This window comes from Protopterus annectens, chromosome 6.part0, assembly GCF_019279795.1.
Source record: "Protopterus annectens isolate FY-2018-M chromosome 6.part0, PAN1.0, whole genome shotgun sequence".
Classification (NCBI taxonomy): domain Eukaryota; kingdom Metazoa; phylum Chordata; order Ceratodontiformes; family Protopteridae; genus Protopterus; species Protopterus annectens.
Window position 1 is genome coordinate 990951479 of NC_056737.1, and position 17975 is coordinate 990969453.

The 17975-nt window shown below is 43.0% G+C and overlaps 1 protein-coding gene across 2 annotated transcripts in view; it reads right to left on the reverse strand.

The window, feature by feature from the left end:
- Positions 1-17975, reverse strand: part of NPC2 (NPC intracellular cholesterol transporter 2) — a 429334-nt gene that overhangs the window by 378809 nt on the left and 32550 nt on the right. The window contains exon 2 of one of the 2 annotated variants that reach the window (XM_044074627.1): positions 6847-6931. In XM_044074627.1, coding sequence (XP_043930562.1) covers positions 6847-6922 — 76 coding nt within the window. In that variant the 5' untranslated portion in view covers positions 6923-6931. Of the gene's footprint in view, positions 1-6846; positions 6995-17975 lie in introns of those variants that run through there. The other variant, XM_044074626.1, reaches the window with a different exon arrangement.

Below are 17975 nucleotides of genomic sequence, written 5' to 3' on the forward strand. Positions count from 1 at the left end.
CAGTTTATAACATCCTGCTTGCCATACATTACACTTGTCCTCACTGGTGGCATATAGGGAAAAACACTGACTGACTCGGGTGACTAGTTCAAGGAAGTGCCAAGAGAACTTGATGGTACAGGCGTGTAGGATAGGTAAGCCTATAATGAGGGATGCAATGGGTCTTGGTCAGTGCCTCCTCCCCCTGACACAATACCAGCTAGAGGACATTGTTAGAGTTGAAGGGCGGGGGCCAGTGCAGGGAAGAAATGGATGTGGTCACTCAAGCAGACGACAGCAGCATTTAATGACCTCACACAGACATTACAAGGGGATACAGGTGTGCATGTTACCACCCAAGGAAGGTTAGGTCTGTTCACACAAAATGTTCACACTGACAAAATGCAGGTGAGATCAGCAAACAGCACAATGTTTCACTGGATGATAAGCCTCTCTGGATGGCTCTCGCCTTGGAAATCTGAAGAAAGACTCCTCATTCCTGGGGACAAATGGGTTGGAGTCGGACAGGCAGTGGCTTAATGGGTGGCAAGCCAGGGAGGGCACTCACTCCTGGAATATAATTTTTTCTGTTAATACTTGTATTAATGCCTTTGTTGTTTTTGGTTAGTAGACTGAATGTGGACTTGGAACTGCCTACTCTACTCTCTTTTCTTCCAATTCTTCTATGAATGTGGTATGAATGTGGTTTCTTCAGCATTTCCTTCACTGGCAGTGATCTTGCATCCATTTCTTTGCAGTGGAAGGATTCTGGTTTTCAAAATGACAAGCTGGTATTTTCTTGACCAGATTCAGTTTATCCTGCTATCACTTGTGCAATGCTGGGGGTGGAAATTTTATTGTGCACTACTACTGAAAAAAATGACAATGAAACAATGAAATAACGTGTACTCCATATTTTTTTCTGTATTTATTACTGCTTTTCTTAGTTAAAGAGGAGACCTCATTTTTCACTTTCTCTGTCTTGTCTTGCAAGTTTGCTGGTCTTTCCATTTTGTGCACTTGCAGTTTAAACAGACTCTCCCCCAAAAACAGAAGTTAGAGAAACAACATCCCGGTTTGAAGTCTTAATTCCAAATGGTTGAGGGGACTATTCCATACCCCCATATCATTGTAAAACTGAAACATAACTACTGAAATGTCGTGCTTAAGGATGTGCACACATACCTTTTACAACATAGTCTTACAGGCTCTTTCTACAACAAAAGCAACATATTCAAATAGTTGTTCCAAAACACTTTGTGGCTGAAAGACACTCAAGTTGCGTCTGACAAGCTTTTCTTTAGTTTGTACTAACCCCACGCCTACTGGTTATAGGAGCACTTGCATTACCTGCAAGAGCCACCTATGCCAGCTTGTCCACGTGTGCTCTCTTCAACTCAACTGCACTAACAGAGGTGCTGTCACCAGCTTGTGTGTTAAGTGCTCCTTGCAGCATGATGGACCCTGCTCTCCAGCAGAGGTCTTGTCAGTAGAGCAGAACACTGATGCACCCCCCCCCCATGGACACTCCGGTCCTCTGTGCCTGTGCTGTCAAGTGCCTAGCTACTAGTTGAATTTTGGTCACCTGGGATGAAGTTAGGGCTTTATTCCTCTGTGTGACCAGCATAGGCAAGCCATCTTTGCTTGATATGACCAAGTGCTTATCCAAGAAAACTTACCATTAAATGCCTCCCTTATTTAAAAGCATATGTACTGTGATAAGACAAGAGGATTTAAAAAATGTTGGGGGTTATATACACACACCTTAGTTTACACCTAGAACATGCATCTGACTGGCTTTTCAATACTTCCTGCTTCACATCTGCTACAGGTTTTAGAAAACTACATATTTCAACAGCTTTGCACAGTTTACAAAACATGGTTACAAACCTGAAACAACTGCTACCAAACACACAAGCTATACTTAAGACTTAAATTTGTTCAAGGACATATACAAGTAATGTATCTTTTTTTCGTGGGATCCATTCGTGCATTTCAGGAAATAAATGAGCAAAGCACAATGCCATTTTACAAACCTTTATCTTTAGTATTCACCTTTCTACACAGCATACAGATAGCAGAAAACCTAAAAACTAAATCAAGTCTGTACTTAACTCAGAGGGGTAAAATCACAATGAGGTGGTGGAGATCTGAAGAGATTACACTGCAGTTTGCAATTAATTTTCTTTATCCAACATCCCACAACTTATTTTTATGATTATACTTATGTCGCAAAGGCGACAAACAAAACTTTTTAAAGAATTTAACCATATAAGCAAGGGACAAAAGGAAACTTGTAGATTTGGAGAACAACCCGTCAAGCAGGGCATGAGCTAGAAAACCTAAACCGAAATAGTAGTAAAGCACAAGACAGCCCTCCAGCAGCAGAAATATAAAAACAAAAATGAAAGGGGCATTAAACAAAACAAACTTTGCAACAAGTGCATCTTACATGTTAACGGATATCAAACAAGATTATGCCACCTGACCTTACCTGTATTGGGCAACGACAACCATACTGTCAGCTGAGCTCTGCTTTGATAATGGCATTATAAAAAGAGCTCCAGAATGTATTCAAGACCTAAACTCAAAATGTTATTGGGTGTAACATGGCATCATTCCACTGTAAATTAAATGCCAAATGTCAGCTGCAATTCTACAGACAGACTACTGAAAAAGGTCTGGTTCCAATACTTCTGTCATCTTAACTGTATATAGAACTTGAAGTACCATCTGCTTTTTCCATCTATCATTGTAGGTTTAATTTCCAAGCAATTTCCAGTTACACTCTACTTTCAAGTGGCAAATGACATTGAAAAATAAACACTACAGTCACACCCATAAAATGGAGTCATGGTAGGTACTAAAACAATGTTATTTTCACCGGGAAGACACACTGGGTAATCAAACATTTCTTTAGAAAAGCAGCTACTTACATTTTGGTAGTATTACGATTGCATCACATATACTAACTTGTAATGTATGGTGTTCCACCTATGAGATACAGCTGACAATGTGTCTTCCTAGAGCACAGCCTAACCAGTTGCTGCAATTAGCACTCCAGTATAGTTGGTTATGCACTAATTCAGGTAGTGAGGCATTGCAAAATCAGGCTGCCATGAAGATAAAGCAAAGGTTTTCGGCTTCAAGGACAATTTAAGGGGGCCATTCTTATCAGCAAAATTAAAACTTTATATTATCTAGTTGAGCAGTTTTTGATGAATACAGAAAGGTGGTTACTTTACACATGCCCTCGATTTTCTCTCAAGATACTGCTCTTGCAACATCCGTTACCTTGTCACAAAATGGTGATGGTTAAAGACATTTAAATGATGCCAGACAGTGAAGTTTAAAGGAGTGTTCAGAGACAAGAACTAGCAACAACTTCCTCAGTGAATACTGTTAATATTGCAAGTGTTTCTGATTTGAGGTAATTTTTCCTAATTCTTGAGGTAACAGACTGACAGCTACGGAGCACAGAAAGGAATGTCATTCCATGACTACTGACGACACTGGCAGCAGACGACATTATCCATATAAAATGGATATCTGTACAATAGCAATTAGGTTCTCCCTGCCTTTATTCATAGCACATGTGCTGCCCTGGTTTAGGGAGGCAGTAGAGCATAAGGGCAAACTAATGCCCGGTAATATAATACCAATCAGACACATGCAGTTTGTATTTAAGAATTTTACACCACTCAGCACTTGTCTTGCACACCTCAATACATAACCAGTGGAGCTTTTCACCTCAATAAGGATTCTACCCATCCCCCCCTCAATAGCATCAAGCTCAGAGTTTGCAGCATACCTGAGAAATGTTACTGACCATCCAAATCAACAACGATGTGAATGTAAACAGCACTGTTAAAACAAACAGGGCAGCAGTAAGAATTAGGAGGTTCTCAATACTTTCAAGGACTACTGGAATGTATTATTGTTCAATTTAAAACAGGTTATGCGATTAAGTCCAAATCTAGGCTAGGTCTAATGTATTTCAATCCAGAGAACATGACACACATGGGGAAAGGCTATATCAGTTAGACAGGGATATATTAACTGAACTGAATTTTCTCAATTTGTGCCAACTTTTTAGGTGTATATGTTTATACACTGCACTGATATGTTACTACAAAAGTCTGTCTATTGATTAGTCAAGGTTATTCTTTCAATAAAAAGTTTTGTGAACAAAAAATAAATAGGGCAGCCTATTCTCTGACGTACAAGTTCTTCTCTTCCAGCTGTAGACAAATGTACCCCAAATGTTTTTACTATCAGAACAGATTTATCACATGATGCATTACAGCACCTAGAAGAAGAACCTACATTAAATAAACTTGCTGAAATACACCATGGGTGCTCAACAGGCATGCCGAGTGAAGATGTATTTATACAGTTTGATAAGATAATGGAGTTGGTAACAAGTGGTATTGGGTTAACAAAATGAAATAAATTAAAGAAAATTTCCATGTATGCAAGTAATGCTTTTAATTTGTGACACTTTGCTCCTACTGTCAATCAGCTCGCGCCATACCCATCTCAATATTCGTTCCCCACTGCTGCAGTGAGTTAGATGGGAAAGGCAGTCACAGACAGCCATAAGGGGAGGATCTCATTTTAATGATCTATCCCAGGGCCCTAAATTGGATTCCGCAATCTAGGTGACAAGGACATGGAAGCAATGGGCTCTTGGCAGAGGAAGTCCCCTCACTTTTGCAAGGGGCATTTCTTCCGAAATGGCTCTGCCTCTCCCCTCATAGCAAAAAAGTGATGCTCTCTCTGTCAGGTGTCTACCAGAGAGATTGCACCAGTCCCTGACTGCACACAACCCAGCCCATCCCAGAGAGGGGCGAGATGGTCAAATGCTTATTCGTCCTCCTCTAGGGCTCAGGCCACTATTCAAAACTCAGTCACCTAGGCCATGGTTGGGGTTACATCCCTCTCCACCACAGAAACAGGCAACTCAAAAGGCTTCCTAATGAAAGTCCAATGGAACGGTCATCCATTCACAGAACACTGATCACATACCTGTAGAATCTCTTGAATGCAAGCCACAGTCAGGATTATATGAACAACAAAACACACTTTTTTTTTTTAAACAGTGCCACACCCCACTCCTAGTTGTATATCAACTTAAAGACTGCACTATTTCGCATAAACCCTGGAATTTCATTTCACTGATTGACAATTAGAAAATTGCTCACTACTGTAGCAATGCCAAATCTGACACCCTTCAAAAGCACTTAGTGACTCAAATTGGAACAGCTGGAGTGGGAGGCTTGCAGTAAGTAACCAACACCAGCTCAGACATCCTGATGATGAGGGAGGTGGCACAGACCACTACGCTGCTGACCAGAACATGAGTGTTAGAAAATGCAGGAGCAGATACTACATGTTGCATGTAAGCCAGGGATGCCATGTCCACATATAAGAAGCATGCATCAGACCTTGCCAGAGCAGCAGACTGTATAACGTGCCACTGACTGACAAGAGGGAGGAGTTAGGCTAGAATAGGATTCTCAAGAGAGAGGAATAATGACCCACTTCCGTCACCGAATAATGACCCACTTCCGTCACACCTCTCACCTCATGGGGTGACAAGGGGTCTCTACCTGGTGAATGAATGGTATTGTAGGACTCTCTCACCTTGTCCAGGTAACAAATTGGCTTGGCTCTCTATTACCTGAGGAACAAATAGGCCCACAGGGTACAGGACATGAATCTCTCTTACTTTCTCTCTAGATATAGATATAGATATATACACACACACACACACACACACACACACACACACACACACACGTTAAAAGGTCAAGTCAAACCAGAAATGAGAAGGCAGCAGTTATGTCTACATTCTCATTTGTAAATAGGTCAAATGAAGCCTGTATATGAAAATTATCCATATCAACACATACATTCTTCAGCCATGGAGTAGCTGTAATGGTTTGGTATCAAGCAATACAGGGACGTGAGCAGACTTATCCCTAATATTTATATATATATATATATATATATATATATATATATATATATATATATATATATATCTTAGAGAGAGAACGCCTTGACAGACGGTGATAGAAACCCTACGGCTGAGACAAGCTTGCACCCAGTTTACTTGACCCTTTCATGACTGTGGTAAATGGGTTGTATTAGTCTTGTACAAATCATCACTTCCTGAGGTAGGCAGCTGACATTTGAGAAAGCATTTGCTGAAACTTCCTAGAGCACTTTTCGTCTCAATACGGTAAGCAGGAAATCGGAGTTATTCTACAGTCCTGTTACCTCAGATTAATTGCAAAACGGCTTTCACTATCCTTCATTTCAAGTTACACGACATGCAGGAAAAAAGAACCAAAATTTATCCCCCTCAGCATGTCACAGGAACATTAACAGACTGCTGCTGTTGAAGTCTATCTTCCTGCAACAGGCTGTTAATATTAACTATGGTCTTAAAACACTGATAAGCAAAACAGCGATAAAGATCAGTTCAATGAAAGGGAGGGCTGAATAAGCCATATAGACATCTATAAACAAGGGATATGCACTTGAGATTCATGACCCATCTAAGGGCTAACTGCTGTTAAGATCTATTACAGAACTGTGCAGCATTCAAAGCATATAAAATCAAAAGAAAAGTTCAGTGGTGCACAAATAATGGTTCCCTTTAAGTATTCAGTAATAAAGTTGCTCAAAGTACTTACAAAAAAAAAAAAAAAAAGGTTTCCACAAAAACTTCAATCAAGGCTATGCTTCACACAAGTCAGCGTTAGCACAATGTTTTTCCATCTGGCATACAATGCCAAAAAGCATACGGTTTACTTTTAAATACTTGCAAAGCACAGAATGTAAAAAGTGAAAGCTTACCACAGTCCTTGTAGGGCCCTGCTTGTACTACAGACACCACAGCCAGGAGCAGCAGGAAGGCTGTTGTAAACGTCATTTTCAATCTCTGAATGTGGAAACAACAAGCATGAACTGTGAGAGAAAAGAAGTGCTACAAGTTCCTGTGCAGTACAGCTCATATGACTATGAGGCATAGCTGTGGTCTGATTAGTTTCCCCACCCCTATATTAGTCAACAACCAATCATGTCAGCACCTAAGAGGAAGAAAAAGCAGCAAAATCAAATTTCACAAGCGTGACTCAAGTTTCAGCTGAGTGTGTGACACACTAACTGCCCATCACAATGTCACCATTCCTGCTAATCAGCACATTTCGGAGTCACACTTGTGTATTATTGTGAAGCATTATGTGCAAAAAATGGGAAAGGCTTCAGGATGGATGGATTGACATACCTCTCAAATGTTACAGATTTTCAGGGACTTTCCTGGATTCAGACTCAAATCTTAACTCTGTACCTCATAATCCCTCCCAAAACTGTTGACTTTTGGGCAAAGGGTGATTTAAATTTAACAACAAGAATGATCTTCAGAAAATGTATATTAATTCACATTCTCTTATTCTGCTAATGTTTCAACTTAAAAGTACTAATATTTTAAAAATGTTTGACTGTCCCTGACCATTTCCGAATTTGTCCTCTATTCAGGGGAGATTTGTTCCCGACAGGTTGAGCTCTGTTGACACAAGGGAAAATGACGATTCAACAAATGTCAACTCTTTGGTGCACATTACAGCTATGAAGTTTCTAAAAAGTCACAAACTTCTCACACATGTGCTTCAGGAAACCTAAGCAGTTCAGCATCACAGACCTCTCTTATAAAACACACCCGGATACTAACTGGCATCTGCTACAGTAATGTCAGGACACTGGGCTACATCCCTCTGCACCACGGAGATAAGTACCTTAAAAGGCTCCAACAGGAACAGATATCATAACAAAAAGTACAGTTGTATAAAATGTTACCATAACAGTAGATGTCCTTCACTTCACTGCTGCAGTCTTCTTTACTAAAGGGATTCCCTGCCAAGGGTAGCTCAACATCCGGCCAATACACTAAAGCCTTAGGTTTTTATAGCTGTCGTATGCTCCTCACTCATGGTGTAGGGCCAATATACTAAACCTTAGGTTTTTATAGATGTCATATGTATGCTCCCCACTCATGGTGTAGGGCAACTGAACTGCCCCAGGAGGAACAGAAATATAAAGTAGGAGGGACATGTGCATCCTGAAGGAGAAAAGGAAAAGAGCAGAGCAGGAGGGAGTGAACAGAAGGACAGCTACTGTTTTGGTCAGATTTTACACAACTATACTCTGTCCTTCCATATCACCGCTGCAGTATTTTTTACTACAGGGGAGAGTAAAAAACCTCAAGGAGGAAACGTGGGAGAAGGAAGGCCCAAAGAGCCCTCAAGAAAACCATGCAGGATAGCTATGGCAAGACCAGTTCTTGCTCTGGAAACATCTTATTTGTAAAACTTAGCAAAAGGTATGGACAGAGGTCCAAGTAGCGGCCTCAAGTATGAAACTGGTATCCAATCCACCAGAGGAAGTCACAGTTGTGGTAAAAAGAAGCCTTTACGGAGACAGAAAGGTTTTCCCATGAAAGCAGAAACAAAAAGAAATGGCCTTAGAGATCCATGAAGAAATGATTTGCTTAGAAATAAAAAAAGTTGCTCAGACTTACGAATGACCTCAGTCCTATCCAAATAACAGCCGAGCTATCTATGCAAATCCCAGTTGTGAAGAATATTCTCACTAGCAGACTGCACAGAATAAAAAAGGAGGGCACATTAAGTAGACTGATTAAGGGACAATTCATACCATCTCCGGCATAAAAGAAGGATTATTATGACACCCTGGTCTTGCGAAAAATCAGAGGTACAGCCACAAGATCCTGGAATTCAGACACACCTTTAGCTGAAGTAATGGCCAAAAGACAAGAGTCTTCCATGTACAATGCTGCAAGGAAGCTGAAGCTGTAGGCTCAAACAGAGCCAGAGTCAATTTTTCAAGAACAAAATTAAAGGTCCCAGGAAGAAGAAATACGCTTCCTGGAAAGCCTGATGTAAAGAACACCTTTAAGAAATTGCTGCACCTCAAACTTAAAGGCTAGAGGAGCGAATGGTAGGCAAGCAGAAAAAGCAGAGAGGTTGTTGCGTCTTTCGGCTTTTCCCGGTTAGGGGTCACCACAGCAGAACTCCGGTCCGCTAATGATTGGTAGTTGATTTTTACGTGCAGAGTTACCAGCCCTGATGCACAACCTTCAATGAAGGTATGCCCATTCACACATGCCTCCACGCAGAAGACACTCTGATCTTTAATAAAAAGAATAAGCAAACACAGCATGCAACAATACAAATAAGAGAGAACCAGAGCCTGCCACAGAAAGTGGACCCCAGTTACCAACAAGGCACCAAATAGAAAATCTCTTCCATGAGGACATATACGATTTCATGGCCTCCCTAAGCAGGTCTTCAAAAAAAAAAAAAAGTGCCTAAAAGGGATCAAAACCCATCACCCACAACATTAGTTGAACAGTGGATAATTTGGAATGGGTGAGAGACCCCTCGAGTGAGCAGGTCCATCCTTTGAGGTAACTTGTGGCGACTGCTCTTGGCCAGGTGCAGAAAAAAACAGGGGAACCATTACTGTCTAGGCCAAAAATGAGTCACCAACAGGATTTTGAGAGAGTCTTTATCTTGTGCAGGACTCCTGGAATGAGAAGGGGAGGGAAGGAGCAGTGAAAAATCCACTTCCAAGAAAGAGAGAGCATGTCCACCTTCCAAGATAGAGGAATGGGGACTCTTACTTGCCTGTTCAAAAGAACAGGCAAGCAAAAAAAAAATCTACCCAAGGAGTACCCACTGATTGAGAATGTCCACCTCTGTTACAGACCTGTTCACCTGTGTTACAGACCTGTTCAGAGTCTGTAACTACGTATTGCTCTGAAGAAACACAGACACAGTCTGAAGAGTCACTTGATACTGGACAGCTAGATCCCAACTTGAAGAGCTAGCCTGCAAAGAAGGTGGGGCAATGCCTCCCTCCCTTGCTTGTTGATGTACATCACTGTGGTATTGTCTGTTAATATTTTGAAAGGCCCTGGAAGAGAATGAAAGCCTGAAAAGCAAAAAAGGAGCTCTCAGCTCCTCGATACTTATGTGGTCTGATATTTGATAAGGGAGCCAAAAGACCCCGAACCTCAAGGTGACAGAAAGAGGCTCCCCACCCATTATCAGAGGCATCAGGAAAGTTCCAGACAGGTGACTGAGGGATGAAAGGGAAGTCCACGGTTGAGAGACAGCTGATGAATCCACCAGTGAATCTCAAGCTTGAGGCATGGAGAAAGAGGGATCAGAAAAATCTGGAGGGTGACAGAGTTGGAACCATACTGACTTTAGGAACCACTGCAGTTTTTTTCATATGGAGTGTGAAGGCTGGTAGAGATGGGTGAAGGCTGCCAGCCTAGCCAGATAGAATTGAACTTAAAAACAATGTGGCAACATTGCCATCTGCTGTAAAGAAGGCCAAGTCAAGCATTTCTTCTTGGCCCTTTGAAATTAAAATTATTTCATCACTGCCTTTGATGTTTTACAAGTTAGCTCCAGTCCAGCTAGATGAAGGCTTCCTGCCTATTGTTTTAAGGCTAAAGTTAATGGCCAGAATTTACATATGGAATGTCCTTTATTGCTCTAAGTGTACAAGAATGTAAATGCAGTTTGTATGTAATGTTTTAACAGAACAGCAGTTTCAATTTAAACAGTGAGAACCAGAGATTATTAAGCATTTTTGTCTCGATATCCAAATCATCAGCACTCTGCCTGTTGTCTTATGCAAGTTATCTTAGACTTGTGTTTTCTTTTAGAAGTAGCTAGGAATTAGAAAGTTTAGACTGTTTCTGTGATGTCAGAACTGTACTACTGATTTTTCTGTGTGATCTCTGAACTCTCTTGACTAGCACGGACTGTGTAGTAGAAAGTATTGTCTTGTGGTTTTAATTATTTATTATTAAAATATTTTAAAACCTTAACTGTGGCTGCCTAAGCTCTTTAGAGTACGTGTATGCCTTTGGTAAAATTGCACAAAGGCACTCCTATAGCTTTAGCCCTGGGCTATACTACCAATTGGATAATAATATTTGCACAGTAATAATTGGCCACCCTTTTAAGGGCTTTTGAATAGCTGATAAATATTAGCTAGGTAGTGGCAGTAATTACTACCATATAGTCTGGGTAAAAGGGGGCACAGCTGGAGAACCTGTGCCAGCCTTCCCTCAGAAGTGTCTGTGTGGTTGTGTAAACTCTTATCTCAAAGTGTGCGTGTCAGCTACTTGGGCAGGGACACTAAGCACTAGCTGGACAGAGAGGGTGCTGGAGATTTTAGCTTGCCCAGCTAGGCTGAGATCTGGACCCTATAGCTGTGCCAGTGAAGTCTTATTGGGGACCTGGGGAGCAAGGGAGTGACCAGCCCCGGACTGACTGTGATCTCTGTGTGCTCTTAAAGGAAATTGCACTTACTGTGTGCATTTGTTATCCTTTCCTCATATACGAGACTCCCCCTCTGGTGTTAGTATTGAGGACTGAGGCTCCTTGATTGCTGGGCCAGGGCATGGGTGTCACATTTGTGTTTGGCAGCAGTGATATTTCCACATCCCATATTAATTAGTTGACAAATACTAACTGGCCTGTAGTGGTGGGGGTAGAGTGAATCCTGTAGCTGGTGTACAGTGAGCTTTGAAGGTGTTTTGTACAGCCACGCAGGGAATACTCAGAGCTCAGCTCACAATTGTTTTATTTCTTTTGTTAGCTTAGTTAATCAGGGTGAGCAGGCAGCATGTCAGCAGAGGAGTATGGAAAACTGACAAGGAGCTAGCTGGCTGAGACGTGCCAGGCTAGGGGACTGGTGCATGGAAACCTGACTAAGGCAGACCTGATTGCAGCCTTGGTTACAGCTGCATCAGAAAACAGCAACCAGGAGGACAATAAGACTGGCAGTGGAAATATAATTCCCTCAGAGAATGGACAGCTCAACCTTTCTGCAGTGGACTTCAAAATCCAGCTGGATATACAGAGACTTGAGTTGGAGATCAGGCATGTGGAATTAGAAGCAAATGAGAGACTGCAACATTTGCAGGCGGAGGAGAATGAGAAAACTTTTATGTCTACAAGCTGAGGAACAAGAGAGACAGAGACAGTATGAGAAGGAGATGCTGACTCTTTGCCAGAGTCATGGAGGTAATGGGGAAGGGAGTAACTGGACCCCAGAAGCACAAAAAGGTCAGTAAATGTCTTCTGCAGTTTAAAGAGGGGGATAATTTTGATAGTTTCATTCATATGTTTGAGAGGGTACATAAACAGTATGAAGTTGACCAAGGGCTCTGGGTACGGTTCCTGATCCCCTTTACTCCATGGTAAAGCTGTAACTGCATTAGCTAAAATGTCTGACTGTACATGTTTCGATTATACTGCTGTTAAGAAATGTCTTTTGGAACTGTTTTAAGCCAACACCTGAAACATATAGGAAAAAGTTTCGTGAGCATAGACGCAAGGCAGATGAGTGTGTGTGTGAGAATATGTTGCTGAATTGAGCACTTATTTCCATAGGTGGGCGAGTGGATGTCAGGTCACCACTTTTGAAGGGCTGGCAGACCTTTTGGTGAGGGAATGAGCCCTTGGCACTTTGCCTGAGGACATTAGGATCTGGTTGGCTGATGGAAAATGTGCTACTTCAGATGAGTTGGGGAAGAAGGGAGACCTATACCTGGCAAGCAGGGCAGCCCTGCACAGGAAGGGGACCCCCAGTACTGCTCATGGGTCTGAAGGAACCCATGGTGGGCAGCACAGACTGCCCCAACAGAATCTGCCAGTAGCAGGGGAATCCACTAGTCCAAGTACACATCCAGGAGCTAGGGTTAAATGTTTTAAATGCAACCAGTGGGGCCATGTGGCATATAGATGTCCACTAAGGCAAGGTGGGGAACCAAAGGTGAAGGAGCCAGTAAGTGGGAAAGACAAAATGCCAACAGTAAGCTGTCTTGAGACAACAGGAGTACTAAACTACCATCCTGCAGAAGGCCTGATAGGGAAGGATTTGGATGAGGCAGTACCATGTACTTATGCAGTTACACGCGGTCAGGCTACAAGCATGTGGGTCTGGTAGCCTGGTGAAGACCCAGACAGACTGCATACTTGCAGCCAGGACTGGTGAGGTGGTCGATTCAGGGAGGGAACTACTCTGCAGCAGTGAAACAATGTGAGCCACAGTTGCTTGTGGGTACTGATGGTCCCTAGGACAGAGTGACTGCAAAGGTAGAGGTGAGTAGTAGTACGCAGGCTGACAGTGAAGCACCACTGTCAGAGGATGCCAGACTTCCTGTGGAAGGGGAGCTAGGAAGGGTTACAAGGAGAAAAGTGAGACAGGCTCAGCTCTCAGACCCTACAGTGCAAGGCCCGAGACAGACAGCTAGGGAGGCACCTGATTCTCAAGGGAAGGGGGAATCTGTATACTGGGACAAAGGGTTACTATACAGAGAGTGGACCCCCCCCCCGAGGGAGGGCTAGAAGGTGAGAGTACAGCAGTGGTAGTGCCTAGAGCCTACCGTCTGGCCCTTCTAGCCATAGCCCTTGATATTCCCTTTGCAGGTCATATGGGCATAAAACGTACAGAGAGGCATATTATGCAGAATTTCTATTGGCCTGGAATTTAGAGAGATGTAACAGGGTACTGCAGGACCTGTGAGCAGTACCAAAAGGCAGGAGACAAGGTGGGAGCTCCTTTGATGCCTCTGCATGTGATTGAGGAGCCATTTCAGAGGGTAACTATGGGATTCCCCTTCAAACCATCGAAGGTCAGATCAGTAAGACCAGAACATAGAGTTTTAAAACATTGAAGGTTTGAAGGGGAAGAAAGTGTAGGTGGGAGAACGTTTGTGTTTTTTGCAGGGCACCAAGGTGCCCTGCATACTGTGTCTATGTGCCATCTGTGTGATGGCACTACAGATAGGGTACGGAAAATCTCCCGTTTAGCACTTCTGCATATAGTGCTAAACGGGAGATTTCCCTTTACTCCACTGTAGTGCAGTACCCAACTTTCCACAGGGAAAAAGTATATCCTAGTGGTGGTGGATTATGCTACACGATACCCTGAGGCAGTGGCTTTGTCCTCCATTGAGGCAGAGAAATTGGCAAATGCTTTGTTAGAGATTTTCAGCAGGGTAGGTTTCCCAAAAGAAATATGGTCTGACAGAGGTGCCAATTTCATGTCAGACCTGCTGGCTTGTCTGTGGAAGTCCTGTGGGGTGAAGCACATGAAGACCATCCCCTACCATCACCACACTAATGGTCTTGTTGAGATGTTAACTCTACAATAAAGTCCATGCTACGGACATTTACAGAGAGTTTAAGAGGGAGTGGGACAAATATTTGCCCCATCTGTTTGTTTACAGAGAGGTTCCCCAAGAAGCCACAGGTTTTTCACCCTTTGAGTTGCTGTATGGGAACAGGGTGAGGGGACCTCTAGATTTAATTTGAGACTAGCGGGATGGTGAGTGAGAATCACAGGGAGTCTGTTGTGGAATATGTCCTACATCTCAGGACAAGGCTTGGGGAACTCATGGGCTTGGCCCAGGAGAACCTGGCAGAAGCCCAACAACAGAAAAGGCGTGGTACGACAGGAATGCTTAAGCTAGAGAGTATGCTGTGGGGCAGCAGGTAATGGTTCTCATTCCTGTCAGACACAACAAATTGCAAGCAGCTTGGGAGGGACCCTACAAGGTGGTAAGTGATGTTAACTACATGGTACAACTGCTAGGCAGACGGCAGGGGCACACATTGTACCAGGTTAACATGATGAAACCTTACCATGATAGGGAGGCCCTTGTGCTGAGCATTTGCAGTGGACTGCAGGAGGAGTCAGAGGGAGATCTGGGGACTGATCTCAGTGAGGCTTGGACCGACACCTCGGTGGAAGGGATAGAAATGTCCCAGCAGCTATCTCCTACCCAGGTTCGAGAAATCCAAGCAGTGTTGCAGGAATTTGGGGACATGTTCACTGGGAAGCCAGGGTGAACACACCTAGTGCAGCACCAGGTGGATACAGGACCCCAAAGACATATTAGGCAGGCCCCTTATAGGGTGCCTGAGAGAGAGTCAAACAGACTGAGGGAGGAGGTACAGGAGATGTTGGAACTAGGGGGCGATTCAAGAGTCCAACAGTCCCTGGGCCTCCCCAGTGGTGCTGGTGCCAAAGGAGGGCAGCACCAGGTTGTGTGTGGACTACAAGAAATTAAATAGTCAGACCGAGACAGATGCTTACCCCATGCTTAGGACAGATGAGGCCCTAGGGCAGCTGGGTGGGGCCAAGTATCTTACAACCATTGATCTTACCAAGGGTTACTGGCAGGTGCCCTTGACTCCCAGTACTAAGGAGAAGTCAGCCTTTGTGACTCCATTTTGGTTTGTAAGAGTTCACAAAGATGCCCTTTGGGATAAAGAATGCCCCAGCGACTTTCCAGAGGCTGGTGGATAACATCCTAGCAGGAGGGTTTGCCCTTGCTTACCTGGATGATACTGCCACCTACAGCCATTCCTGGCCAGAGCACCTTCAGTATGTCAGGGAGGTGCTAGGCAGACTACAGAGGGCAGGGTTGACCATTAAGCCGAGCAAATGTCAGGTGGGTATGGCATAGGTCTCCTACCTAGGACAGAGAGGGGAGTGGTAAGCTAAAACCAGAACCTGCCAAAGTGGAAGCTATTCAGGTATGGCCTGCACCTGTTACTAAAAAGCAGGTGAGGGCATTTTTAGGGACAGCAGGGTACTACAGAAAGTTCGTCCCCAGTTATAGTACCATAGCTGCTCCCCTCACAGACCTGACAAGGAAGAACAGTCCAGATAAGGTAGTGTGGACACCAGCATGTGAGTAGGCATTCCAGAAGCTTACAGAAGATTTGGGAGGACACCCTGTGTTAGCTAGTCCAGACTACAGCAAAGAGTTTGTTGTACAGGTGGATGCTTCGAACTATGGGGTGGGGGCTGTACTTAGCCAGATTTCTTCAGAGGGCAAAGAGCACCCAGTGGTTTATCTCAGTAGTAGGCTCCAACCCAGGGAGGAATGCTATGTAGCTGTAGAAAAGGAATGGTGGGCCCTGCAGAAACTTCAGCCTTAACTGTATGGAAGAAAATTCACTGGGAAAAAAATTTGCTGAAGCAGCCGTTCGGGATTTTAAAGGGTTGATATATTATGTGTCGATTAAGACATGTTCAGCAAACACATTGACATAGTAATACAGACCCAAGGTTACTTACCTTCTCACCATTCCTGGAGGCTGTCATTTCACTCTAGTGCTGGTTTGGCATAATGGTTATGGTTTTTACTCTTGACACATGGTACAGGGTTTGATTCTGACATCAGGTTATTGGCTAGGCTGGTAATAGTCTGCAGATGGCATTTCCTTATCCACTGACAACTCGGGATAAATATGGCTGGGCTTGTAAGGGCTCTAGGACTGTTAGCCTAGTAACCTGCAATGAACCTAAACATGGAAGTTGAGAACATCGTGCAGAACACCTGTTCACAGACACAGACCTGTATCTGCATACACACTTACATGGGGGTTGGTATTTGATACTTAGACTATCTTTTTGTAACTGTATAGATAAAGCTGTAAAATGCATGGCAATCTCACATGTTTATATCACTTTCATAATTCTATAGAAAAAAAACGTTTTATGTGGATTACTGCATCTCATTCATTTTGGCAGAATGAGGTAACTGCGTAGATTTTCTACCGAGCAGGAGTATACTTAATTTACATTTGTTTTTATGAACAAACACTGGTGTACATAACTCACAAATGGGAGTGGAAATGCTTTTTATTAAGGTGTTGTAGTCAATTCTGATGTTATTTTAGTAGTCGGGGATAGGTTTAAACATGCTAGTTTTGAGTTTAGTTTTGTTTCTCAGTCTAAAACATAAACCAATATATACTATAACCTAGATTAAACTAAGTAAAGATATACAAGCTGTACTTAACCCATAACAACAGGTACTCAAACTCCTCATTGCTGCAGTAGCCTGGGCTTGACAGGTTGATTACCAAAGCCTATCCAACCTGGGAGGAGGAAGAATATGGATCCAGGAGCCCCTGGATAATGGATCTAGAAAAATTATCCAGTTTGTAATGCCTTGTTACGGTACATATAAAAGGACCATGTAGCTGCCTCTAGAATATTTCTACAGTCCTTCCAATAAGCCACTGAAGAAGACACGGTCCTAGCAGAGTGGGCCTTGATACTGACTGGAAATGGTTTACTGTCATGAGAATAACACAAGGCAACAGCACAGGATACTCTAGAAATTGTTCTTCCTTTTCACAACATGAAACAAATAAAAATTGCTGATCAGCTTTTCTAAAGGACTTGGTTCTGTCAAGGTAGTACCTGCTCACGTACTGATTACATAGAATCCTTTCTCCCTGCTACTGTGGGTCTGGAGAGACCACTAGGAGAATGACAGCTTGATTCAAAGTGAATTCTAAAACAACCTTGAGCATGTACAATGGATAACATTCTAATCCCCATGGAAAGCCAGATAAGGCTCACCCACCATAAGAACTTGCAGCTCATTTTCAAGAAGAGTAACAGGTTTCCATATGATGGACCCTAACTCTGCTTGCTATGCATGTTCAAACGGAGACACATTTAACTTTCCTTGCACAAAGTTAAAGTCCCAGTAAGATGCAACCTACTTGTGAGGTCTCAGAGCTGTAAAACTCCTTTCAAAAACTTATCAAAAATATAGCAGTAAGAGGCTCTATGGGCAGTTCATGCTAAAATGGCCACAAGATGTACCTTGATAGAAGAGTATGAAAGGCCAGAGGTTAGTAACACAAATATTTGACTACCAGTAGTACGTAATCCCGGATAGGGCCCTGTTTTTTGGCCAAGGACCAAGAAGAAAATCTTTTCTACTTGCCAATATAAGATTTTCTAGTAGCATTTTTTTGCTCCTTTTAGTACATGCTGCATGTCCTCTGAAAAGAAGTGCCTAAAAAAGAATTAGTTCAGGCAGGTAGGAGAAAATCTGAGACTGGGGT